This window comes from Pelophylax lessonae (genome assembly GCF_965119305.1).
Source record: "Pelophylax lessonae genome assembly, chromosome: 2".
In the NCBI taxonomy this organism is placed as follows: domain Eukaryota; kingdom Metazoa; phylum Chordata; class Amphibia; order Anura; family Ranidae; genus Pelophylax; species Pelophylax lessonae.
The window spans coordinates 358,226,046-358,252,427 of NC_138769.1; the positions used below are offsets into that span (position 1 = coordinate 358,226,046).

Sequence of the window (26,382 nt, forward strand, 5' to 3'; positions counted from 1 at the left end):
ACTGGGAACCTGAGCTGCTTGCTAAATGGGGAGCTGTTCAGGATTTCTATATACAGCCCAAATCTACCAGTATCTGTAAATGACTGAAGAAACTTCCAGAAATTCAGGGCTAACGCAGACAGACTACCAGTATAAACTGAGAGACATCAATTATTTAATATTTTCTGAAAAAATCTACCAGCAGCTTTAGAATATATTCCTAACAAACAGAGAACAGATGAGCTAAAGAAAGCACATCCACTCTCCTGGAGGACACAAGATAAAAACTGAGGCATGGTAGTTGTAGGTACAGTCGTCCCATGATGACTAACTTTTTTTGTTGTCAGTGTCCATTTCTCCTGTAGGCGACAGTAAAGCCATCCAGTCGAAGAATTCCTGTGTGCCTCAATGGGGAGAAAATGAATCCATTTCACATATTAGTATATCCTAGAGGTCACCTGAATGTAAAGCTCATTTGCTAAATAAATGTTATGCTTTATCACAGGAGTCTCCAAACTTTGTAAACAAAGGGCCAGTTTACAATCTTTCAGACTTTAGGGGGGCTGGACTGTGGCTAAGGGAGTAAAAATGTACCTGTTGTTTGTGGGAGTAAACAATCCACATTTGGTATTAGGGGAAGGAATAGAGCCTCATTGTTAGTGTCAGTAAGAGAAACAGTGCCCCATCATTGGTATCAGTGGGAGGAATAGTGCCCCATCATTGGTGTCAGAAGGCAAAAGAGTGCCCCATTATTGGTATCAGTGGGAGGAATAATGTCCCATCTTTGGTGTCAGTGGGAGAAATAGTGTCCCATCATTAGTATCAGTGGGAGGAATAGTGTCCCATCTTTGGTGTCAGTGGGAGGAATAGTGTCCTATCATTGGTGTCAGTGGGAGGAATAGTGTCCCATCATTAGTGTCAGTGGGAGGAATAGTGTCCCATCTTTGGTGTCAGTGGGAGGAATAGCATCCTATCTTTGGTATCAGTGGGGGGAATAGCGTCCTATCTTTGGTGTTAGTGGGAGGAATAGTTTCCCATCCTTGGTGTCAGTGGGAGAAATAGTGCCCCATCATTGGTATCAGTGGGAGGAATAGTGCACCATCACTGGTATCAGTGGGAGGAACAGTGCCCCATCATTGGTGGTAATGGGAGACATAGTGACCTGTTATTGTCACCACAAGGAATTATGCCTTATTGTTGGTGTCAGTGGGAGGAATAGTGTCCAGTTTCAATGGGAGAAAAAGTACCTCAAGGGCCTGATAAATGCAAGCCGTAGTGGAGAGAGACCACTGCTTTATCACAATCTAAATACATAATGTTGAGCTAGCTATAGCTCATTATTTTAGTGTCTTCATTATTTCAGCAACTGATCTGAAGCTACAAATCTTTGTTTGGGTTGGAGCATTTGTCACTATGATCAATGATCAACTGTATTTCTTGTGCAGTCTAATAGAGGCTTCATTTTGACGAGCACTATTGAAACCATGTGGGTGGATAAATCTTTAGAAAGATATTGCAAACACATATTAATTATACAAACACATTGGGATTTTATGGTTACATGCCGACAGATATCTTTTAAGCTGAAATTACTGGCACAATTTTATAAAAGTACATTTACATATAAATGTAACCACTTTATTCTTGGCACCTAAAGTGTATATACACTTTTGCAGTCACATTTGAGAAAACCCTCCCATTTGTTTGGTATGTGTTATCATTGTAATACACCTTTACCTAAAAAAATGCATAAAATTTATATATTTCTGACCTTTTAGGTGTTTCTTAGGGGAAGGTGCTATGGCTAACTGTAAGCAATTACAGGCAGAGCTTTATCCCATTGACATAAAAAGGAGGCAAGCTTTTACAGCTTTAACCCTTTAGTAGGACAGTGTTCAAATCTAGTTTAAAATGGTAAGCAGCAATTAATATATATATTTTTTAAGTTATACTGTGTGAATGGGAACATGATTAACAAGTTTTTAGTTGTTGGTGTTATCCCAAATTAACTGCAAAACTGGAATTATAATTTAAACCTATATACAGTCCAGCATGTTTTGGACATGTGCCTTATTATTGATGTTTTGTCTGGCAGTCAACCTAGCCAATCGTAATAATGATTTTTGGGGACAGATAGTACTTTCCTTTGATGCCGTACCTTAAATATTAGACTATAGTTTTCTAGAAATGGGAGACAAAATGGTAAAAATTATGAAAAAGAGCAATTTTCGAATGAATTTGACCACATAAAAATATAAAAGATGAGGCACAGCGGATTTTTCTAAATTAAATGTTTTAAAAGAAATCAAACTTCAATGCCAACATTAACACTGGTATTGTTGGATTCAAGACAAATTAAGTTATATTCTTTTGACTAAAATGCCATTTTAGTTTTAGTCCCATTTTAGTCTTCTGCAATTATTTTAGTTTTAGCCATATTTTAGTCCACTAAAATCTCTAGTACATTTTAGTTGATTTAAATTATTTTAGTCAACCAAAATCGAATGTGTTTAGTTAAATTGTAATGCTTTATTTAGGCATTTTTCCATAGAATTTCCAAACTCATTATATACTCCTGGAGTAAACAAAATCTAATATCATATTATTGTTTATGGTATTAAGGTTTGAAAAAAACTCACAGATTTAGCCACTCTGGACGGTCGAAGGAGGCCTGTAATGTAATGCTGCACAGTGCTCTGGCTGGTGGTCTGAGGAGACCTGTAATGCACACAGTACTCTGGACATGGATAGTCTGAAGAGGAGGCCTGTAATGACTAGCACACAGTGCTCTGGAGAGTGGTCTGAGGAGGCCTGTAATGCACACAGTACTCTGGACGGTGGTGTGAGGAGACCTGTAATACTGCACAGCGCTCTGGACCGTGGTCTATAAGGCCTGTGATGCTACACAGTGCTCTGGACGGTGGTTTGAGAAGACCTGTAATGCAGTAGAGTGCTCTAAGTGGTGGTATGAGCCTCCAAGAGGCCTGTAATGCTACACAAGTCTCTGGATGGTGGTCTGAGGAGGCCTGTAATGCACAGTGCTCTGGATGGTGGAATGAGGCCTGTAATGCTGCACAGTGCTCTGGATGGTGGTCTAAGGGGAGGCCTGTAATGCACAGTGCTCTGGGATGGTGGTCTGGCTCTGAGAGGCCTGTAATGCTGCACAGCGCTGGATGGTGGTCTCAGGTCTGGGGGATGGTCTGTAATGCACAGTGCTCTGGATGCCGGTGGTCAGAGGAGACATATAATGCACACACAGTGCTCTGGACGGACGGTGGTCTGAGGGGAGGCCTGTAATTGTAGTGCACACACTCACAGTGCTCTCTGCTCTGGACAGTCATGGTCAGGAGTGGGACTCTCGTTGGGAGGCATGTAATGCACGGTGCTGCTCTGTACGGTCTAAATGAATATAGTGAAAAAACTATCAGCGCAAGACTAAGTGAAATTCAAATGTGTATAAATGTGCTAGAATAAATCAATATATAAATCCGGCTGCATACACAAATTGTGTCCACACCTCACAACAAAAACATAAAAATCAAAAAACGTGCTGCGCCAGAAGTGCACAAAAATAATTAGTGATTACATGAATCAACAAGTGTTATCAACAAAATATGGTGTCCATCATATGTGCTCTGATGAAACATAAATGTTCATATAAAGTGCTCCAAAGTAACGATTAGTATATCCAGGTGATGACAGGACAGCCTCAATCCCTTGTGAATCAAGCAGGAACCACCAGTGTGTGAACTCCCTCTACCAGTAAGATTGGCCTCTCACCTTGATACCAGACCCAAACGGGCCAGCATGAGCATATCAGGGGATAAACAGACTATCACAGGTAACCTCTCCAGCCTTCACCTCCGGGGGTCGCCAGGACATAAAATAAAGATAAAGCAAAGATCTAGTGCTCTCTGAATGTAAATAATGAGCTTTTATTGAGCATAAAGGGGTAACTCACATTCTTCGGTGACCCCTACCGAAGAAGCCAAACGGAGCCTACGCTCCAGGCGTAACGCGTATAGGGAGGAGGAGCCTGCGTGCCTGACGCCGATCGCTCGGGTGTTACTCTCTAACACTGAATGCCATAACAGCAGGCACGGCTGAGTGCCCAACAAATGTGAGTTACCCCTTTATGCTCAATAAAAGCTCATTATTTACATTCAGAGAGCACTAGATCTTTGCTTTATCTTTATTTTATGTCCTGGCGACCCCCGGAGGTGAAGGCTGGAGAGGTTACCTGTGATAGTCTGTTTATCCCCTGATATGCTCATGCTGGCCCGTTTGGGTCTGGTATCAAGGTGAGAGGCCAATCTTACTGGTGGAGGGAGTTCACACACTGGTGGTTCCTGCTTGATTCACAAGGGATTGAGGCTGTCCTGTCATCACCTGGATATACTAATCATTACTTTGGAGCACTTTATATGAACATTTATGTTTCATCAGAGCACATATGATGGACACCATATTTTGTTGATAACACTTGTTGATTCATGTAATCACTAATTATTTTTGTGCACTTCTGGCGCAGCACGTTTTTTGATTTTTATGCTCTGTACGGTCGTCTGAGGACTCAGAGACCTGTAATGCTGACTGCACAGCCTGCTAACTACTGCTAAGCAAAGAATGCTACGGACTCGAGTCACTTGCTTGTTCGGAGTGGAAGCAGACAGAGCTTGATGGAAACTGGAAGTTCATGAGGGTAAACGTTTCTGCCTCACAATTTAGTTTCGGTTCATTAACGAAAATGTAATTGATTTTCGTCATAGTTTTATCAGTGGACTAAAATGTGCTGTACTTTACGTTTCATTTGAGTCCCTGTAAAAAGGTCACTGACGGAAATTTTGATGAAAATGTTTTAGTTGACAAAATTAACACTGAACAATACCACTCTTGCCTGTTTTGTTCAGGTTATGGGCAAATAGATGTAGAAAAACAAGGGTGTGTATATATTAGATATTATTTATGAAGCTTTTTTCTCACATTATGACAGGACGAAAAAGGCCCTACTATTGAAAATATGTTGAAAAACCCCAAAGATTGCACCATTTTGAACATGCAAATAGTCTGAAGTTTTGGGCTGTGAACATTTTGTGCATTTGTAATTAATAGTTTCATATTAGAGTGACTTGAAATTGAAGCAAAAAAATAGATAAAAAATGTAGCTACTAGTCGTATTTTTTTTTTGTTTATGTTTACAAGTGGTTAGTAATCTATAACATTTGTCATGATACTCCTCCTGTAGATGGGAATACCACATAAGTATGTGGCATATCTGTAAGGTATATCTGGCCGAATGGAAAGAGGCTGAGGAAGAGGAAGCGCTCCTCAAAACATGTTTCCTCTGTGCATGCTCCCAGGGGTTGTACGGATTGGGTGACAGACCAGCACCTTCTTCCAAGCATAGTAATCCTCTTCAGTGCACACACGGGTTCCTGCTAGTAGATGCCACTGACTAGGGCTCCAGAGTTTACCCCCACACCTCTTACCGTCAGGCCGGACATACCTTACAGATATGCAGGGCGGCCCTACCATGGGTCCCACTGGGTCCATTGGACCCAGGCAGCACATGGAGAGGGGCAGCAAATTGACTCCCAAGATTTTTTTTACAGCAGTTTTGTGTGTGATCAGTTTGCAGCATGTTATGGGTGGCATTTTCACATCTCATACTGCTGCCCATAGTGCAAACTGATGAGTATGAGAAGGCAGAGTCTCCTCCGGGGAACTTCCCTCTCGTGATCGCGGTGTGCGCAATGACCTCCGACATCAGCGCACTCCATCTCACGCAGGGAAGGCTGTATCTTCTAGGGGGGTGGGCACTGCAGACACAGGAGTACAGTAGGACTGAGGACAGACAGCGGGTATTTGGTGGACCGGTCCGGTGGTGAGTTATAGAAGAAGTATACATAATACTTATTAGAGGTTATATTTTATATAAAATAATGGATGTATAATGGATGTGGGGGCCTTTTGTTGGGCGTGATGTTTTTTTTGGGGGGGAGCAGCATTTCATTCTTGGACCCAGGCAGCACAATGTCTTGGGCCAGCCCTGCAGATATGCCTTTGATGTCTTCTGCTTGTGAGTACAGTGTACTATTATTTCAATAAGGTTCTTGTTTTACATACTTACTACGCTATGGCTTTGGAGCTTCATGTCTCTCCTATCCCTCTTGTTGTTTTTCTTCAAATATTTATCAAAAAGTTTGAGTATGGCTGAAAATAACAGCACCACATCCCTTAATGAATTGAAAAGGTTATGCCAAATGGAGTGGGATTTTTAAAGTGCTGAAACCCCCCCTCTCAGAATAAAAGTCAATACATAATTATAGGTAAAAATATATTTATTACAAAATGTTAAAAAGACATTCTATAGGTCTAGCACCTTAAAAGCATAGGTAATTGTTCCTACATATATTGGTGAAACCATAACCAACACCCCTAGAGGTAGAGTTTCCTTCTCGCATGTAATATCATATGTTTTACAGCAGGGGTGTCAAACTCCATTTCATCGTGGGCTGCATCAGCATTATGGTCGCCCTCAAAGGGCCCGTTGTATCTGTAAGACTAGATATCCAGAGCAACACCCCCCCTTACATCAGATGCCAAGAGCCCCCCCCCCACCATCAGAAGTCAAGGGTCCCCCACACTTCCTTACATCACAGTGAGGGTAGAGGTGGGAAAGCAGAAAGTGCAGGGTCTGGAGGAGGACCTGAGGAGGGCTGGAGTCTTCTAAATGATGAGACCAGGGGAGGTGGAGACGAGGGTGTGCTGCAGCTGCACAGAGAGGCGCAGAGTCTAAAAGAGGGGTTCTGTCCTCCTCTCTGCTGCTGACTGCTGAGACAGGGGTTGGTGGAGATGAGGGGAGTGCTGCAGCTGCAGGAGAGGTGTGAGGACCGTATGAAATTACCTGAAGGGCCGAATTCGGCCTGCGGGCCTTGGGTTTGACACATGTGTTTTACAGCAAGTAGTGATGATGTACTGAATCCAAACACAAAATAGGCTACAGTAGGGAATGATAACTGCTTCCGACACGTTTTTCCTGTATTGGCTTCTTCAAAGGGTTTAGGGGATATATATGGTTTGGAACAACTGAAAAAACAAAAAATATATAAACATAATATTCAATTCATAAACAATAACTTTATTATTAATCCATTGACTTACAATTGGTGAAAGAACAACAATGTTTGGCGATGTCAGAAGAGATGCATATACCCTCACACCGACATAAGTCAGAAATGCTGAAAGGTGCCCAGGAATGGACACATGGGCCTGAACCAGCTCTAGATCCAGGCCACAGACATCAACCCCAGAGGTCTGGAAGCAGACGCTAGGAAGCATAGATTTGTGTAGTCAAAAGACCCAAAGTTGGTACTGATAAAACAAAATGATACAGAACCAAGACATAAATATGTCTACCTCCACAAACCTATATATCAATACAGCCTCAGCTAAACATCCCAATAGGGAAAACACACATGTATTACCCATGAAGCACATTGCGATCTACTTACATTTTTCTCTACAGAAATCCCATATGCACACCAAATAGAAAGTTCCCTTTATATGTCAGTAGCCCAAAGGATCCAGGGAAAAAGTACAAAAAACAAACATAAAAGGTCACTGGTTATCAATCACAGTTCCCCAGACAATTCCACAAGGATCAGGCCAAAACTGAACACCAAACATACCTGTAAAACAAGGAGAAACAAATGCCTAGGAGTTGCCCCCCACTGATATGAAAGAACATGCCTCTATGCAAATCGCCTAGAGAGATATGTGTATGTCTGCTTTAAATAGTGAGGAATTTGCAGCACTGCGAAGCATTGCAGGCTCAGTCTCCCCACTCTGACGTCATTAAATGCGGCCCTTGCGCCAGAATGTGCTCCATAAAATATTATATATTGGCTTTTTTTTCAGGACAGATAGGGCTTACATTTTTATTTGAATACGTATAACTTTGTTTCCTTGATTTTTATTGGGAATAAACGGTAAAAATAAAAATAGAAAAATTTAATTTTTTGTAATTTTCTCCAAAGCACCATTTAAGTAATTTGTGCATCCTTATAAATGTACCCCAAAATATAACCAACATAGCATTTTAAATAAAATGGTATCACATTAGTGTGACTTTTATGTAACATAAAGGAATGGTAAAGCACAAAGGGAGTATAAATCTCCTGTACTCCCAAAGCATTTTATTGTTTTGACAATGACTTGGCACATTAAATCATTTAGAGTTTTTTTTTTTTTTGTCTTGCGTAACATATTATACATCATTTTTTGGGCACATATAGTGCTTTCATTTGTAAGCAAATTTCCATACAAATATTTGTTAGTTCTTTGATTTTTATTGGGAAGCAAATAGTATTAACATTTTAAAAAAAAATGCATTTTTTCTGTAATTTTTCCCATTCTCATAAATTTGCCTAAAAATGTAACAGTCTGAAGACTAAAATGATATCAAATTAGTGGTATTCTTGTGCAATGTAGCAGAAAGGTAATGCTTAAAGTGAACATTGGGTTTTACTTAAAAACACATGTCAAACACCAGCCTGGCTCTCCTGGCCATTTCATGTGGCCCTCGTGCAGCTCCACCTTCAGCTTCTTCCTGGCAGCAGCACAAAGTAAGGGGGATGTTTTGTCATGTAAGGGAGAGTGGGGGACTCTTGACTTCCGATGGTGGGGGAGTTCTTGGCATCTGATGTAAGGGGGTCGGGTGCTCTGGACATAATTATTATGAGAATAATACAATTCTATTCCAGTTGAAAAAGAGGGTTGTACACTTCTGGTATCATTCACAAGAAACTTTATTGAAGACTGCCCAGACAAAACACCATGGCAGAACCATGTTCTGTCTGAGCAGTCTCCAATAAAGTTTCTTGTGGATGATACCACCAACAGTGTGTGACCCTCCTTTCAGACTAGCATCATCTGCTACAGCAATGTGAGTGGGTTCCATGCTGGTGTGCACCTGCCCTTCACAGCTTAAGTCTTAAACTGTTACTAAAAATTGTAATAATCAAATGCAGAGACAATTATTTATTATGATCAAGAGTAGGAACATTTATATAGTCTTACAGATACATTCAAGCCCTTTGAGGGCAACCAAATTGAGTTTGACACCCCTGCTTTAAAACAAAGGGGGGGGGGTGTATTCTGTAGTTCACAAAGAGAACCCAGGTAGGGCCGATAAAGGTGTTTGATACTTCAGTGCAACATTGTCAGCTCACTACAGGAAGTTAGAAAGTTTCTTGGATTTTTGACAGGATCAAACATTTTGTTTTTCTTTTTACTTTTTGATCAGATATCTGTAGAAAAAAAACAGAAGGGAGCAAATGCTTAGTGAATTACTTTTAAATGTTTATTATGGATAAACACATATGCCATTTTCATACTCAAAAAAAGTGATAGATTTTAAGCGGTATAGCACATCAAAGTCAGGTCCAGTGGTAGGATAGTGTCCCTAGCCCGATACGGTACATCACTCAGCTGGCAGGCTTAGGTATTTCAGGGGACACACCCCCTTCCTCAGAGCTCAGATAGCTCTAAGGAAGGGTGCGTCCCCTGAAATGTGTTAGCCTGCCAGCTGAGAGATGTATTAGGCCTGGGGACACTATCCTACCACTGGACCTAACCTTGATGTGCTATACTACTTGTTATCTATCACTTTTTGAGAGTATGAAATTGGCATATGTGTGTAATCCTTAACAAACATTTTCAGTAATGCACTGGGCATTTGCTCCCTCCTGATCGTTTTTACTATAGTTGCCTGTTTAGATCCCCCAATCTGAGGAGGACTGCATCAGTGAAGTATTCCAGTTGAAGGCTCACGAGTGACCCACAGTGATTACATAGTTGAGGCTATAGACATGTATAAACTTTTTTTAGCTCTGAGGAAGAGGTGCGTCCCCTGAAATGTGTTAGCCTGCCAGCTGAGAGATGTATTAGGCCTGGGGACACTATCCTACCACTGCACCTAACCTTGATGTTCTATACCACTTGTTATCTATCACTTTTTGTGAGTATGAAATTGGCATATGTGTATAATTCTTAATAAACGTTTTCAGTAATGCACTGGGGATTTGCTCCCTCCGGATTGTTTTTACTATAGTTGCCTGTTTAGATCCCCCAATCTGAGGAGGACTGCATCAGTGAAGTATTCCAGTTGAAGACTCATGAGTGACCCACAGTGATCACATAGCTGGGGCTATGGACATGTATAAACTTTTTTATGCACTAGGGGTGTTTTGTCTTGTTTCGATCAGATATAACATAATACTTTCAGTGGTATGTTTAGAATTTGTATTGCTAACCGCTTGAGGTGATTGTAGCCATATTATTGTACTTGTGACAAAAACAATTAGGTACTGTCTGTGATACTTTTTTATTTGGTCTTAAAAACAATTTTTAAGGACAAGCTTTCAGGTAATGTCCTCTTCTTCAAGGTCCGAGTAGTACTTATTCACTTGTGAATTAGTACAACTTGGACGTTGAAGAAGGGGACATACCCCGAAGGTTTGTCCTGAAAAGTTGTAAGTCAGTGCAAATAAAAACTGCCATAGAGATTATTAATTAACTAGTTACAGACCTTAAAAAATTATAAATATTCCAATTAGAAACCACAAGGCAGCATGTTGACATCTGCTTTATACAATTACAGATGATGAAGTTTGCTTGGGACAGCTACAAGAAATATGCTTGGGGGGAAAATGAGCTGCGTCCTCTCACTAAAGATGGACATTTTGGAAGTTTGTTTGGTAAGCTTTATTCATTTTTTGTTGTATCAGTATTCCCATCAGGACTTTTTGTAATATTTGTTGACAGGAGAATAGATAAGATAAGAAGATTTATTGTCACTGAAAATGCAAATTCACAATGAAAGTACATTACTACTCCACATATTTTACATATAAATACAATCATCGCCTACACATTTACCATTACAATTTATTTGAGCAAAAATATAAAAACTTCCCCATTTTAAGAATACAGTTATAGATCTCTAGCTGAAGTGGATGGTATATCAAAAGCTTTCCACATCATCTTCTGAAGTGATGCTAACTCTTTGGTTAGCATATTTTTTGGATACATTTAGGGGGACATGAAAAAAAGCAATAGTATGACTGCACTGCACATTTTTACAGCACAGTGCTTTATAAATGTGCATAGCACTCCACTGTCTTTGACAGTTCAAAGATAGCAGAATGCAATAGAAATTAATCAAAGTTGTGTAGAAAAAAAAAATAAAAAAAGCTGGGAAGAAAACCCAGTCAAGTGATCCATCAAAGTCACATGACATGGAGTCTCCAATCATGGAGCTCTCTAATTATGGAGGCTACACACAACTCACATTTTATGAATAGCCTTTGTTAGCTATGCAAAAAGCAGGTTCATTATATACTTACACTTTAATTCTATGCAGGAATAAATAGTATCAAAAAATTGTGATAAATAAATGTACTCATAATTAGGTCACTTCTATCATATGGATAGAAGCAGCTGGCCCTGATGATGACATACTACACTACAGCACAGTGGAGAAAAATGCTTTCCATGGAGCAATGATAAAACATGACCAGAAGCCTTAAAGGATAAGTTCACCTTTTGACAAAAAATAATAAATGCACACTTTTTGCATGTAAAAATAGTGCATTTACTACTTTTTGTTTTGGGAGCCTGTAAAGCATTGCACCAGCAATCAGCAGATCGCTGATGCCATGCAGTTCTCCTGCAGATCTTGCTTGCTGTTATGAAATGTGAACTTATCCTTTGACCAGTAGGCGATGACGGCACACAAATATGCGGCCACTTGGCAGGTGATCCTTGGTGCCGAGTACCCGCATATTTGCATACAAATTCGGAGACATAGCTGTGTTGAGTGTGTGCACCCTGCAAGGTCCCTGCAGAGTTACCAGTGGCTAACGAATAGCTCCCAATTGCTTCTTGCAATCGGAAGTTTTCAGATCATGTGATGGCCATGACAGCCAATCATGGTGGTCACATGATCATAAACCCCACCCCACCTCCTGGAACCTCTTAAAGAGCTGAGAAGCACTGGCACAAAGGGGTTAAGGGCAATTTAGCATTGTTCAATTTTTCCTTAGTTTCCTTAGTTTTTCCAATATTGATCATTAAACCATTTTCTATGCACCACTTAACCAAGTGGTGATTTTCCTGCTTATAAGCCATCTCGTCATTATCTCATATAAGTCCAACTGAAGTGTTGTCATCAGCAAACTTCACAGGATATATGAACATACAAAAAAATAGAGAATATTAGTATGATCTTCTAGTTCTATGATTAGTTGATCTTCTATTCTCATAGTTTGTGGCCTATTTGTTAGGAGATCCATCACTCACGAGCAGAGAGGTAGGTATACACCCAAAGCATTTAACTTCCTCACTAATTTGATCCAAAGGCTTCAGTGATTTCTGTGTTACTGATCACAAATATATTACATACATCTCCAGGCTGACTTGAACCCCCTCCCCATATTATGTGAATTAGTAGTTCTGAGATCAGTCTAACTTTCTAATCTGCATTCTTGTTCCAGGTCAGTGCTCAATATATTGAAGCCAAAGACAGCCAGGTTAGGAATGACTCAGCACAGGTTTCCCGTAATTATAGGTGGCATATTACTGGAGCTAGGTGTAGTTGGTTTTACTAAATGAACCCCATTTTGTTTAATTGAATATCATTTTTAATTTTATATAATGTCTCTATTTGTATACAATTTTTTATAAACTTCATATGCCTTGCTACATAACCCAAATCCTACATTAGATGAGCTGGTGTTTAAAACAAGGCAAATTCTTTTTTTAAAGTTGATATTTATTTGAGTGGCATATTTGAACATATTGTGTTATGTTTATAGTTGCAATGTTTTTGTCTAATTGTTCTTCACTCACATGTTTTGTGTTTCTGCTTATCTGTTTACTGAAATGTTTTCAAATACTGTAATGATCTTTTCTATAATTTCTGTAATCAAGGTTTCGTTTTTTTCCCTACAGTTCAATAATTTGAAATGAATGTACAATTTATAATGTTAAGCACTTTGAGCACTGCAGTAAAAGAACGGGCCTCAACATGAGTCCAATTTAATTATCTAAAGTACTGAAATTATTGTCATTTACAGCAGTTAAAAACGGATTATAGTTTTCTTTTTCTTTAAAAGCAAAGATAAACAGAAGGAGGATTAGAGGGCAGTGGATTTAATAGTCCTCAACCCATTTTTAAAATATACTATAGCTCATTTTAGGTTCTTGAGCCTATAGAACACTTACTTAGGGTGACCATAGGTTGTCAGAACAAAGGGTTTTGTAGCTATCTTGTTGAGATGACCACAACTGCGAGGACCATATTTCTACATAGCCCACATAGACAATAGCCTAAGATGGCAGGGTAACACATTCACATAATAAGTAGGCTTCAGACTGCCCTAGTCCCTGCACAATTTGTGTCTTTTTGGTGGGATGTAGTACTGTACTTCGAGAACTAGGATACTGACAGTGTAGGGTGACATTTTCCACTACATTTCAAGTCATTGGCTCAAGGTGTATGGATGCAGAGTGGACAAACTACTGTATTTCTTTCATCCTTTCCACCCCTAGTCTCAGTGTGTCTTGTGTGACTATGATATCTGATCATGATAATGTGATATTAAGGCTAGCCAGTTGACTATGTTAAAGGGGTGACTACACATGATGATTTGTCTAGAGAAGAAAATAGTAAAAATGTGACACTGCCAGGACCCATGTGTCACCTCTCGCCAAATATCAGAATCTTTAGGGCCCCCCGGTGTAAGAAACCATGAGGGGCCCCCCCTGATCTTTGGTCATGGGGCCCTTTCCACTGATCCTGGGGTCCTTTACTTCCGTTGCAGGGCCCTATATTACTGTCTTGCAGTGGTGACCTTTCACATGGGCCCCTTCCTGCCATCTTGGGTAGGGTTGCCACCTTTTCTTCAAGTCAAGCTCAATCATTTCAGCAGCGCACTGAACATTTTTTTTTTTTTTTTTTTTAGTATACACTATAAATATATTTTGTGATTAAATAGCATTTCTGATCATAAGGATTTAAACACAAGTGTTTCCCTTTACAAATGAATCCTCAGAGTTCCCCTTTATATCTGAATCCCCAGAGTTCTTCTTTACATCTGAACTTACAGCTTTCCCTTTTACATCTGAACTTGCAGCATTCCCCTTTGTATCTGAACCCGCATAGTTCCCTTTTGCATCTTAACCCACAGAGTTCCCCTTTACATCTGAGCCTGCAAAGTTCCCCTTTACATCTGAGCCCGCAGAGTTCTCCTTTGTATCTGAGCCCGCAGAGTTGCCCTTTGCAACTGAATCCACAGAGTTGCCCTTTAAATCTGAACTCAGAGAGTTGCCCTTTAAATCTGAACTCGCAGAGTTGCACTTTAAATCTGAACTCGCAGAGTTTCCCTTTAAATCTGAACTCGCAGATTTGCCCTTTAAATCTGAACTCGCAGAGTTGCCCTTCAAATCTGAGTTTGCAAAATTCCCCTAACATGTGGACTTGCAGAGTTTCACTTTATATCTGAACTTGCAGTTCCCTTACACTGTAAGGTGGGGCTCTGCAGACTCTAATGTAAGGGATAACTCTGGGGGCTCTGATTTAGGGAGGACACTGAGGACTCTGATGTTTGGGGGAACACTGCAGACTCTGGTGTAATTGTTCCCAGCATTCCCCTTTGATCAGGGTTCCCAGAGCCCCATTACATCAGAGTCTGCATAATTTCCACTTTCACTGTAAAGCCCCTTTCACACAGACGGACCTATCAAGTCTGCCTGTCAGTTTTTTAGGCAGACCCAATCAGATCATCAATTGATCTCGGTGGAGCAGCGGATGTCAACGAACATGTGTCCTATGACACCTGCCTACATCCGATCCTGTGTGCTAAAACAGACAGGTGGGGGATCCATTTCTGTCCGACAGCCCATAGAAGACAGCAGTCTGTGTCCATGTCCTCTCTGCATCAGCAGAGCAGACATGGACATGTCATCCACCTGCTCTGCGGGGTTCAGCAGACAAATTCTCTGCTGAACATGCGGATCTGCTGACGGACTCCACCAGTGTAAAAGGGGCTCAAGGGGGAGCTCGGTGGACTGTAATGTAAAGGCGAACGCTGATGTAAGGGTTGCTCTGGGAACAACTATTTAAGGGGGGGCTTTGATGTAAGGGGGAATGCTGTGGACTCTGGTGTAAAGGGGAACTCTGATGTAAGGGGTCTCTGTTCCCCAAAGCACCCCCCTTACACCAGAGTCCACAGAGCACCTCTGACATCTGAGTCCCCCTCAGTGTTGCCAACCCCCCGGAGGGAAATTTACTGGCAGAACGTCCAAAATTTACGGACGGCACCAATTTTTTACTGACATGGCAAAAATGTACATAAACAGGCTGTTTTCAGTGCTAAACCATGCAAATATCAATACTTAAACTATAAACATGTAGATAGTGCTATTAGCAATGTGTTTAGGTTAAACAAAAGTCAAAAACCATATTTCTCCATTTCAATGAAGGTCAGATTAATATAACCCAGCCAGCACAGCGTTCCCCCATATATCAGAGTGTGGAGGATTTCCCCTTACAGTGTAACTCTGACATAAAGAGGAATGCTGCAGATCTTGATTTAAGGGGGAACTCTGATTCAAGTGGGTGCTCTGGTGACCAGAAACCGCCTTATTTCAGAGTCCACTGCATTCCCCTTTACATCAGAGTTCCCTTTTACATCAGGGTTTGCAGAGTTCCCCTTCGCACTGTAAGGGGAGAATCCTGCAGACTCTGATGTAAAGGGGAACCCCAGGAACTCTGATGTGGGGGGCAATCAGTGACCAGAGACCACCTTTCACAGAGTGACTACATTAAGATATGGGGGGGGGATTACTAATATAGAGGGATCTTTATATCAGTGCCCCCTTACATCAGTGACCCCCCCATCAGACTGGTCTGTCGGCGCTGTCACTGACCTCCTCTCAGGTGCACTGTGCAGGGCTCAGTCAGACGGTTCTGGTCTCCACTTTGCAGGCCCCACACATCTGACTTCTCCAGTGACCCCCATCCCGGCGGCGCTCTCACTCTTGACTCCTCTGCAGACTCCCCTGCAGACATGATAAAAGACAAGAGATGGTCAGAGACTGCAGACATGGTACAGGAGGTGGTCAGAGACTGCGGACATGGTACAGGAGGTGGTCAGAGACTGCAGACATGGTACAGGAGGTGGTCAGAGACTGCTGACATAGTACAGGAGGTGGTCAGAGACTGCGGACATGGTACAGGAGGTGGTCAGAGACTGCAGACATGGTACAGGAGGTGGTCAGATATCCTTATAACAAAGGGCAAATTTGGTTATGCCCACCTAAATCCCCCAACACCACCCTCTGCTGGCCCCCTGTAAATATTATGAAGGAATATTCAAAAATGTATAATATCTATCAGAAATGCTGCTTTTATAAATATGCAGAACTTGATTAGGCTGAGATTGTGTATTGCATTTCACAATGATGTCACCACAACATGTTTCAGGCATCAGGAGAGGTGGTTAATAAGCTTACAGGTAAAGGAAAGGAAAGGGAGGACAATGTTATGGACTGGAGGTGGGGAGGTGATAGGGAGGTTTCAGAGTTGCAGGCTCAGACTAGTGGTGTCACCCTACAGACTATTTACAGTATGGCGGATGGACTGCGCAAGCAGTTAACATGGTAACCCTGCCATTAACTTTCTGCCCTACGGTGACAACCATACTGAGAAGTGTTGTCATGCTAGGGCAGGCAATTTGTTAGAGGAATAACAGATGACGTCAAGTGTAAAGTTCAGAACCACAATGACTATATGCTGTAGGAGCATTAAATCTTACAATGTCTGTTCAACAGATAGGGAAAAAACTTTAAAACTTAAGGGGGAAAAAAAAAAACTTGTAGAGGTTCTTTTCTTTTGGTCAGCTATACGTTAGACGCAGCATCCACAAAAACCACCTTGGGAATGTCCAGCCTCAGGAGTGCAGAAAGATGTCAGCCACCAGGCAGACTATTTAATATAAAATAAGCATCCACTTACATATAAAAACAGGAATGTCAGCCACAGCAAGGGAGCCGTGTCAATCAGCTCACAGGGAGCAGCATAGTGACAGGTGGAGGAGGAAAAGAGCCAGGATTTACAGGCTCTTATACGGTATATACAGGCAGCTAGCAATAGCAACTCACAAGGGACTCTGGACTGGAGACCATCCGTGATCCGTGCGTCCAGCAGCATCTTCTAGTCTGTCCTGTCCAGTCCACTCCAAGTCCACACTCCACACTGTCACTGGCACAGTTGCAGTGGCGCCTGGCGGGCGGCCGGCGGGAAGACTTGAATGACGGCGGGGGCGGAGGCTGGCGCAGGCGCAGTGCGAGCCTGCATCTCTTCTCAGCGAGTCCGAGAGAACTCGGGAATCTCCGGAGTCCGGAACTGCGCGCCGCACATGCGCAGTTCTGACCTTGCCGCCGCCGCCGTAGATTTACGGGCACTTTTCTCCTGCTACGGGCATTTACGGGCAGGAGAAAAGTGCCCTGATTTTACGGGCTGTCCGTAAATCTACGGGCGGTTGGCAACACTGGTCCCCCTTTACATCACAGTCCACAGAGCTCTCACTTACATTAGTATACACAGAGACAGGAGAGAGAAGGGAGAGGGAGGGGGGACACTTCAAACAGGAAGGAGGCTTGGACAGGCTGCACATTTCCTCTATGATCTAGTTGCCAGCTGCTGGGCATTCTTGCCCATTCAACCCCTTTGTGAAGCACAGTGCTGCTGGGATTGGAATGAAGGTAGGGCCACAGGCACGCACAGGAGGAGAGGGGTGGGAGTAGGAGGAGCTCTCTCTCTCCTCTCCCAATCATGCGAGGGGGGAGGGGCAGGCTGTCAGTGCTGGGTTTCAGCAGTATGAAAGTGTAATTGACACTCTCTGCTTACAACTGCAGCCAGCAACCCATCTGTGGAGCCGGAGTCTGGGCTCTTCGGGCTCCCCCACAGTGGCAGGAAACCTGGGCCCAGTTGCAAGTGTGACCTTTGTGACCCTGGTAGTTCAGCCACTGTGTCACATGCATACTCACTGTTGCACCCATAGATAACTCACCTTTTCCATGCAGTGATGCTTTCTTTGATTTTCTTTAGCCAAGTATAAAAAAACTTGTTTTACAAAATATCTACTTTAGCAAAAGTACAGCAAGTACACTCAAGTTAAAATGTAAAATAAACCTTGAGGTGCATACAGGGAGCATAGCTGATCTGTTCATTACCTCCATTTTTTATCCAAGTATGGCTGTTGTGCACCAGTCCACCCCAGTCTCTCTTATGGTAAACTGGTGATCTGAGAACCCCTGCTTAAGATGCAGGAGAACCATATACACCTACTGCGGGATCCTTTCTGCCAGTCACATTTATAAAGCCAGATGTAAAAATAACAAAATACCAGCTCTAAGAATTTTTCACAGCCACCGACCAGATTCCCTTTGGATTTGATTAGTGATACATGAATTAAAGTGTCAGAGCAGGGTACACAGCAAAGGCTTCAGGAACAACACTCCCAGTTCTCAGAGGTATTCTCTGGATGCTTAGTGCAGTGTATTACACAAAGATATATTTATCCAATTTCAGGTGTGGCGAACAGCACGGCAGTCTTGTTTCTGTGCAAACGCAATCAGGCCATCTCACTGGCCATATATAGAAAAAAGTCCAAAGGGATTGCTGCACATAAAATTTATTTGGAGAAATCCATATAATACATGTAAATCAGAATCATTACAGATGACAGTTTTGGGCTAACATGAAAACGCCTTTCTTCAGATAGGAATACATCTTAATTATGCTAGGTATACACACATTTAAATACATTCAACAATGATTTGGAATCCATTAATCAATCAATTATTAATTAAGAGAATGTTCACATATTGAATTAATTATTCACAAGGCAAGGAAATGGTTTAGCGTAGCAGGTCCATCCCCCAACACGTTATCAGAAGCATCCAAGAATAAACCTATTAATAGAAAAAGTTTTTTTACAAAAATGTATATACAAAAAAATTATATATAAGTTTTCTATATCACTATATTAAAGTTATCATGAGCTCAAGACTTAATATATCTACACAAGTCTCTAAATAGAATCCGAAACCAGATAGTAAAGTTCTACACTATATTCAAACATAGAAAAAAAAAAACAATAGCCAATTTATACAAAGATATATTTAGTGAATTTCCATTTTAGCACAGCTTCTATATCTACTGAATAGCATTAGTACCTTGTGGAATAATTTCACTTGTTACCTAGACTTGCTCTTCAATTGTTATGAGTTAGGGTAGATCAGTACGTTTTCCACTGTAGAAGTAAATGAATGGTTAACATTGGAAGATTTAAAATGAGGATTAATCATAGGTCTATGTTTAGTTTCAAGTTTAATTTGTAACCAAGATTAGATTGATTAACATTGGCCAGCACCTAACAAGTTAATCCCACTCTCAAACAGGTGGACTGAAAGGAGCTACAATTGTGGATGCTCTGGACACACTTTTTATCATGGATTTGAAGGAAGAATTCGAGCATGCTGAAAATTGGATTGAAAATAGCCTAGATCTAAATGTGGTAAGAGGACTTCTATGACTAAGTTTGAGTATCAACTTCTTCAAAAGTATCAAGCATATTCAAAGTTGAAGGGGAAACGTTTTTTCTAACTATTAAAGTCGGTCAATCAAGAAAAACTGGTATTATATAGCAAATATTTCTGTCGACATTCAGAGGTATAGGCGCTGAGACCAGTAATTCTGATTTATGTACCTTTATTGAAGTTGGGGATGAATGAGTGCTAGTAAATGAAGCGCATTTGACACAATCCAACAACCAAAACAAATATTGAGTCCCCCCAGCCCCGAATTCTGTGCAAGCAAAGGCATGCTGCAGAGCTTGAGGTCCCAACAGAGTCTTGTGACACACCTGCACCCTGTGGGATTCCCAGGCATGCACGAAGACAGTGTGTAAAATGGAAATCCCAAACCTCTGGACATGTGCAGAAATTGCAGTCCCAGCAGAGCCCTTTGGCACATCTTTACACATACCATTGTAATAGAGATGACAGCGCTGAAGGAGGGCGGTCTGTGCCAAAACTAAAGGGGACTAAAATCAGTGGTTAAAAAATAGATATTCACATGCAAACAAATGCTGCCTACAGCCTCAGGTAGTTGCTCATGTAAATCATTTTTTTTTGATTAAACAGGTAAACTAAATAGTGAATTAATGTAAATCTGAGAAAATACTATCTGCATCAGAATTCTTAGTTCACAACTGGGCAGTTAATTACCACACTGTGGATCCATTCACCCACCTCTAACATGCCATTGGTATATGTGGGAGTTTGTGACATGGCTTATAGTGAAGATTGAACCCCACATCACAAGCCCTACCTCCCTTTATCCCAACTGTATGCTAGGGGTGGGTAGGGGTTAGGAGAATGGAGGTTCAGAGTGTTGATCAAGGGCTTCTGGTGGCACAGACCAGCCATTTCCAAACTGACAAGTCTACTGCAACACATATTTCCTATTTCTTACACTTACCTATCTATTTTATAAGCGTGGTTATCCTTTAATAAGGAAAATTACAACATTCATTGTCAGAAAGGGATTCGGGAACTTTTGGTTCAGATGGCAGCCTGATCAAATGGGTCTTTCATTGCAGTGACAGTTTTCTGTGGGCTAGTTAAAGTGCTCTTTATACCAGTGTGCCAAGATGGTTATTGTATTAGGGGACATGATTTTTTTTTATATATACGTTTTTTCGCATACACATGCTATGCAGTATATGCAAAAAGAGGATTGGAATGCACGAACTGTAAACAACAAAGTCATTTAGGAGCAAACATGATGACCAATGCTCTGTGAAAATAAAAACAGATTTACATACTGTGCATATAGAAAAGAGTCACCCCCTTAAAAATAATCACATTTTGTAGCTTTGCAGACTGAAATGAATACAGACACAGTTTATGTTTATTTTATGTTTATTTTATCCAGCCGTATTTACTATATAACATCCAAGTGAAAGATATAACACCAACATGTCAGAAAAAAAATAAAAAACAGAATCAGAGTTGGAAAAAGGATCAACCCCTTGTGTCAGTATTTTGTTGAATCACCTGTTGCTTTAATTACAGCCTTTAGCCTGTTGGAATATGTCTCTACTAACTTTGCACATCTAGACTGCATTATTTGCCCATTCCTCTTGGCAGAACTGCTCAAGTTTAGTTAAATTTCATGTTGACCGTTTGTGGGCTGCAGTTTTCAAGTCATTCCACACATTTTCAATGGGGTTTTAAGTGGTGTTCCAGCTGGGGAAAAAAAATTAAAAGTCAGCAGATACAAATTCTGTAGCTGCTGACTTTTAATATATAGACACTTTGGGATCGGCTGTCGGGTGCGGCTGCCGCCATTCATTGTAGGGGGAAACCAGCAGTTAAGCCTTTCGGCTTTACAGCCGGTTTCCTACTGAGCATGCGCGAAGCACGCTACGTCTTCTAATTGGCCTGGCGGCAGGAGGAGGGGGGGACGAACTTGCGAGGGACAGCGCAGCGGCACCGTCTCCCAGAAGTAGGGAAGGGTACCTGTAACAAAAAGGAAGCAGATCAGTGGAAGTTACACTTTTTTTTTTAATTTACTCTTTATTTGGTTTTTCATAAACAAAACTTCACAAGATTAATCATCCATATACAAAGAAATGCCACCCTCCCCCTCTTCAGTCTTACCACTTTCTCCTTTCTCCTCTCTCCTTTTCCCTAAACCTCCTTCTCTTCCTACCCAATCTTCCTCCTCTATGTTTCCCACATCTCCGTATATTTCCTTGTTTTCTCAAACTCTTCCCATCCCTTTGAGATAGTCCAAAATCTCTCCATTTGGTCCTCTCTACTACTGCACAGGTGTTCCATTTTGTGTATGTACTCAATTCTTTTATACCAATCCCTCAGCGTAGGGCTCTTAGGGTCCAACCATTTTTTTGGGATTGCCCCTTTTGCTGCATTTATTAAATATAGTACTATCGTATTCTTGCATTGTTTTATTGAACTGTTTGTGTTAGGTTAATGTTAATAGACAAAGCCACGGGTCGTCAGCAATCGCCGTTTTTCCGCAATCTCCCCTATGTGTTGTCGAACTTTCTGCCAATAGTCGCGTATCTTTGGACACTCCCACCATATGTGTACCATAGTAGCCTTCAAATTACACCCCCTCCAACATAGTATGGAATTCTCCGTATGATGTTTCTGAGCATTAACTGGGGTTATGTACCACCTGGCCAGTCATTTATAGTTCATTTCTATAATATTAATATCCCTGGCCAGGCCATATAAGGCTCTCAGGCATTGTCTAATTGATGTTCTTTCAGGTGTATTCCCAATTCCTCTTCCCATCTGAGAATGAATGGCTGTATTCCCAGCTCCGTAATAATTTTGTAGATCCAAGAGATATTATGTTTCGAAGCAGTCTGGGGATTACAGACGTTCAAAAGGGGAATAATCCTCCTCTGATCTAAATGGATGGGGTAGTGATGTCACAAAATGACTTAATATTTTTTATCTCTGCAATTTTATCCCTAATCCATTCCCAAAAATTGTATCTCATTACCAGGTAAAAAATATTTTGCCCCCATGATTGCAATTAATGGTGAATCATATTCACATTTTGTTTGTTAATAAGTTAAGTCCCACACCTTGAACTTATTCCTAGTCAATTCATGTGTATTTACATCTAACATTCTATACTGTCCTGGAACCCAAATATTATTACTTAACCGCGTTTTACTTAGTGTGCTTTCTAGTGTTACCCATCTTTTGTCACATTTTTTCTTTGTCCACTCGACCATGTAGTACTGGCACGACCATGTAGTGCTGGCCCTATAATACCTTTTATCTGGTGCAGCTAATCCCCCTCGTGTTTTATCCCTAGTCAGTACTGAGAGCCATACTCTTGGTTTCTTATTTGCCCATATAAACCTTGATATTATTGTTTCCAATGTCTTAAAATAACTCTGGGGTAAACATATTGATAACCTTTGGAATTTATAAAGAACTTTCAGCAGAATCACCCTTTTAATCATGTTTATTCATCCTACTTAGGAGATTGACCTTGTTGTCATTTTTCTAATTTCCGTTTTAATCTCATTGAGTAATGGGATATAGTTTGCTTGGTACAATTTCTTTAATGATGATGTTAATTTTATCCCGAGATAATTTAAATATGTTTTCTCCCATGTAAATGGGAATTGTTTTTGTAGGGCTTGTTCCTTATTCTTATTCATGTTTATATTCAGGGTTTCAGACTTTTTTATTTCTTTTATTAGGTCCGACAGTGTTATTCTGGGGTTAGATATAAAAAACAGAACATCATCGGCATATGCCGCTACCTTATGTTCATCTCCTCTGATCTTCACCCCCCTATATATCTGTATTATTTTGTATAGTTGCCAATAATGGCTCTAATGATAACACAAACAGGAGGGGGGAGAGTGGACATCCCTGTCTTGTTTCGTTGTACATTTTGAACGATAGAGACAAACTCCCATTTACTTTTACAGATGCGGTTGGATGGTTATATAGGGTTTTGATCCACTGAATCATCTTTTTACCCATTCCCATAACTTCTATCCTACTCATCATTAATTGCCAGTCTACCCTGTCGAATGCCTTTTTGGCATCTATCGACAGAAGTAGCGCTGGGGAGTCGGGACTGTTCTTTTCCTGATTTTTGCATTGAAAGCAATGTCCTTATCCCGTTATCTTTACCCTCTCTCCCCAGGATAAAGCCGGATTGATCTGCGTGGACCCATTCGGGCATCAACTATTTTAGTCTCGTTGCCAGGACCTTCGCATATAATTTAATGTCTGTGTTTAACAAAGCTATATGTCTATACCTTGAGCACAGGATGGTATCTTTCCCCTCTTTAGGTATAATGATGATATTGGCCTGCAATGATTCGCTCCTCATCTATTTTCCTTCTCCCAGCCTGTTCAAATATCTACTTAGTTTGGGTACTAATCGCTCTTCAAATTCGAGTATACCATCTCCCCCTTATGATTTTTCATTTTTTCTATAAAATTTACCGCTTTCCTATTTTTTACTATTCTTGCTAAATGTTTCCCAGGTTTGTTCCTCCATAGTTATCTGTCTTTAGCTACTCTATGAAAAACTTGTCTTGTTTCCTGATCCATTAACTCTTTTAGTTTATCCTATTTAAATTTAATAATAATAATACGTGATGTATTTCTGGGTCTGCTCTCTTCTTGTGTTGTTGTTCTAATTCATGTATCTCTGTTATTAATAACCTCATATCATTTGTCCTTTCCTTCTTTTTTGTTTTTGCTCCAATAGAGATCAAAATGCCTGTAATATAGGCCTTGTGTGCTTCCCAGATCATAGCTTCCAACATCCCTGGGGTTTCATTTAACAGAAAGTATTGCTGTAATTCATTTTTTATTTTACCTTCCACTGCTTTGTCTTGTAACAGTTCCTTGTTTAACTTTCAGTTGCATTCTGGGTTTCTTCTGTCCTCATCTTCAATGTTACTGGCACGTGATCTGATAAAGTTAATATTTCTATAGATGTCTTAACCACTGCATCCAACCACCTATGGTCTACCATTTGTGACAGCAAGTCAGGTAAATCTGTGGGTGTTGTCACAGACAGGAGATACATTTCTTCCTTGTTTAGACAATTCACCAATTACTATCAGGTGTCGGCTGCAGAGATAGCCAGAAAGGTTTAAGGACATTGGAAAGCTTCAGCTATTCAGAATGAGGCAATTAAGGCCTCTATAAGTTATCCAGAGGATGACTACTGATTGCTGCATCCTGAGGCTTTGTGCGTTAAGGAGAGCAGTGAGCTGAGAGACTTCTGAAGGTGAGGTGGTGTTGACTTTTTCTGTGTGAAAAGAAAACAAATAGACTATTGGTCTTCTGCTGTATGACCAGCAGTGTCTGCCCAGCAGTAGGTTGGGACAGACACCATAGGTAGGTTCCTGTGTTGCGAAGGTAGACGCCCCAAGTGGCCAGGGTTTATTTTATATTTGTTTGATTTATGCTGTTTGGATGCTTGCACTTGTTTCCAGCAAATTGGAAGAATAAACCATAGACCGTTGTTTTCAACCACTCCTCGGCTGTCTCTCTGTGTAACGAACCCACCCAAGGGGTCACCCACACCCGCTACCGAGCCAACCCCTTACACATGGTGGAGTGCCGCGGGCAGTTAAAGTAAACCCAAAATGGAGAAGATACTGAAACAACTGGCTATAGCAAATGCAAATCAACAGCAAGCAAATCAACAGCAGACAAATGCAAATCAACAGCAGACAAATGCGGGTTTTCAGCGGAGCCTTGCAGCTCAACAACAGGCTCACCAAGAGAGCATTGCAGGCCTGGAACAGAGACACCAGCAGCAAATGGAGGCCATCGTGAAACAGCTTCAGAGACAGCAGGCCGAGGCTGGGAGTCAGGCCGACTTTTCAGGTATGCCATTTATTGCCAAAGATGACTGCAGATGATGACCCTGAGATGTTTCTAACCACGGTCGAAAGTAAATTCCTAGCCAAATGGCAGGGTCCCTATGAAGTGTTGGAGAGAATGGGGGTGGTGAATTATAAAATTAGCCAACCGGGAAGACGAAAACCTGAGCAGCTCTATCACGTGAACTTGTTAAAACCATGGAAGGATAGAGAGTCCTTGGTCACTGAGACTACCCGATTTTCTGCTCCATTTAACCTGGCTGTCTCTGAAGTTGGGATAGCGGAGACTCTGTCCAAAACTCAGCAACAGGAGGTTAAAAAATTTGTGCTCCGTAATGGGGAGAAGTTTTCAGACCTTTCAGGAGTGTCTGGAGCTGAGCTGATTTGAAGGATTTGTGATACTGGAGTGAGTGTTGGAGAGCAATTCCTGGATGATATGACCTACAGAAAAGCTGATTGAGTTGATGGTCCATTAAGGCTCGTTCTATCTAAGGATATTCTGAAAGCGGTGTATTATTTGGCTTCTGGTGAGTAGGGGTCCAGGAGGGGAGCACCTACTCGTGTAGAGAAAGCACCAGCACTTGTTTTACGAGCACGCAGCACTTTGGACTTATGTTTTGCACTAAGACTGTCACTATTTAAGCACGTCTTTTATTGAAAGACTTTATTTGATATTTATTTACACATGATGAAATATGTATTTATTGTATTTGTAGCACCACCCCCGCAGGAGCTGCTGATTATATTATTGGGTCTACACCCTGCCTAACAACCCAATCAAATTGGCTCGATCCCTCCTCAGGCACAACTGACCCAGAATAGGACTGGACTATCAAATAGATACACAGGTTGGAATACAATA

At 41.2% G+C, this 26,382-nt stretch overlaps 1 protein-coding gene across 2 annotated transcripts in view; it reads left to right on the plus strand.

Moving 5' to 3' along the window:
- Positions 1-26,382, plus strand: part of MAN1C1 (mannosidase alpha class 1C member 1) — a 190,435-nt gene that overhangs the window by 40,753 nt on the left and 123,300 nt on the right. For both annotated transcript variants that reach the window (XR_014224989.1, XM_082248373.1), the window contains exons 3-4: positions 10,643-10,739; positions 19,510-19,625. Coding sequence is in view for 1 of the 2 variants with exons in the window: in XM_082248373.1 (XP_082104499.1) it covers positions 10,643-10,739; positions 19,510-19,625 (213 nt within the window). In the remaining variant the exon portion in view is untranslated. The remainder of the gene's footprint in view (positions 1-10,642; positions 10,740-19,509; positions 19,626-26,382) is intronic.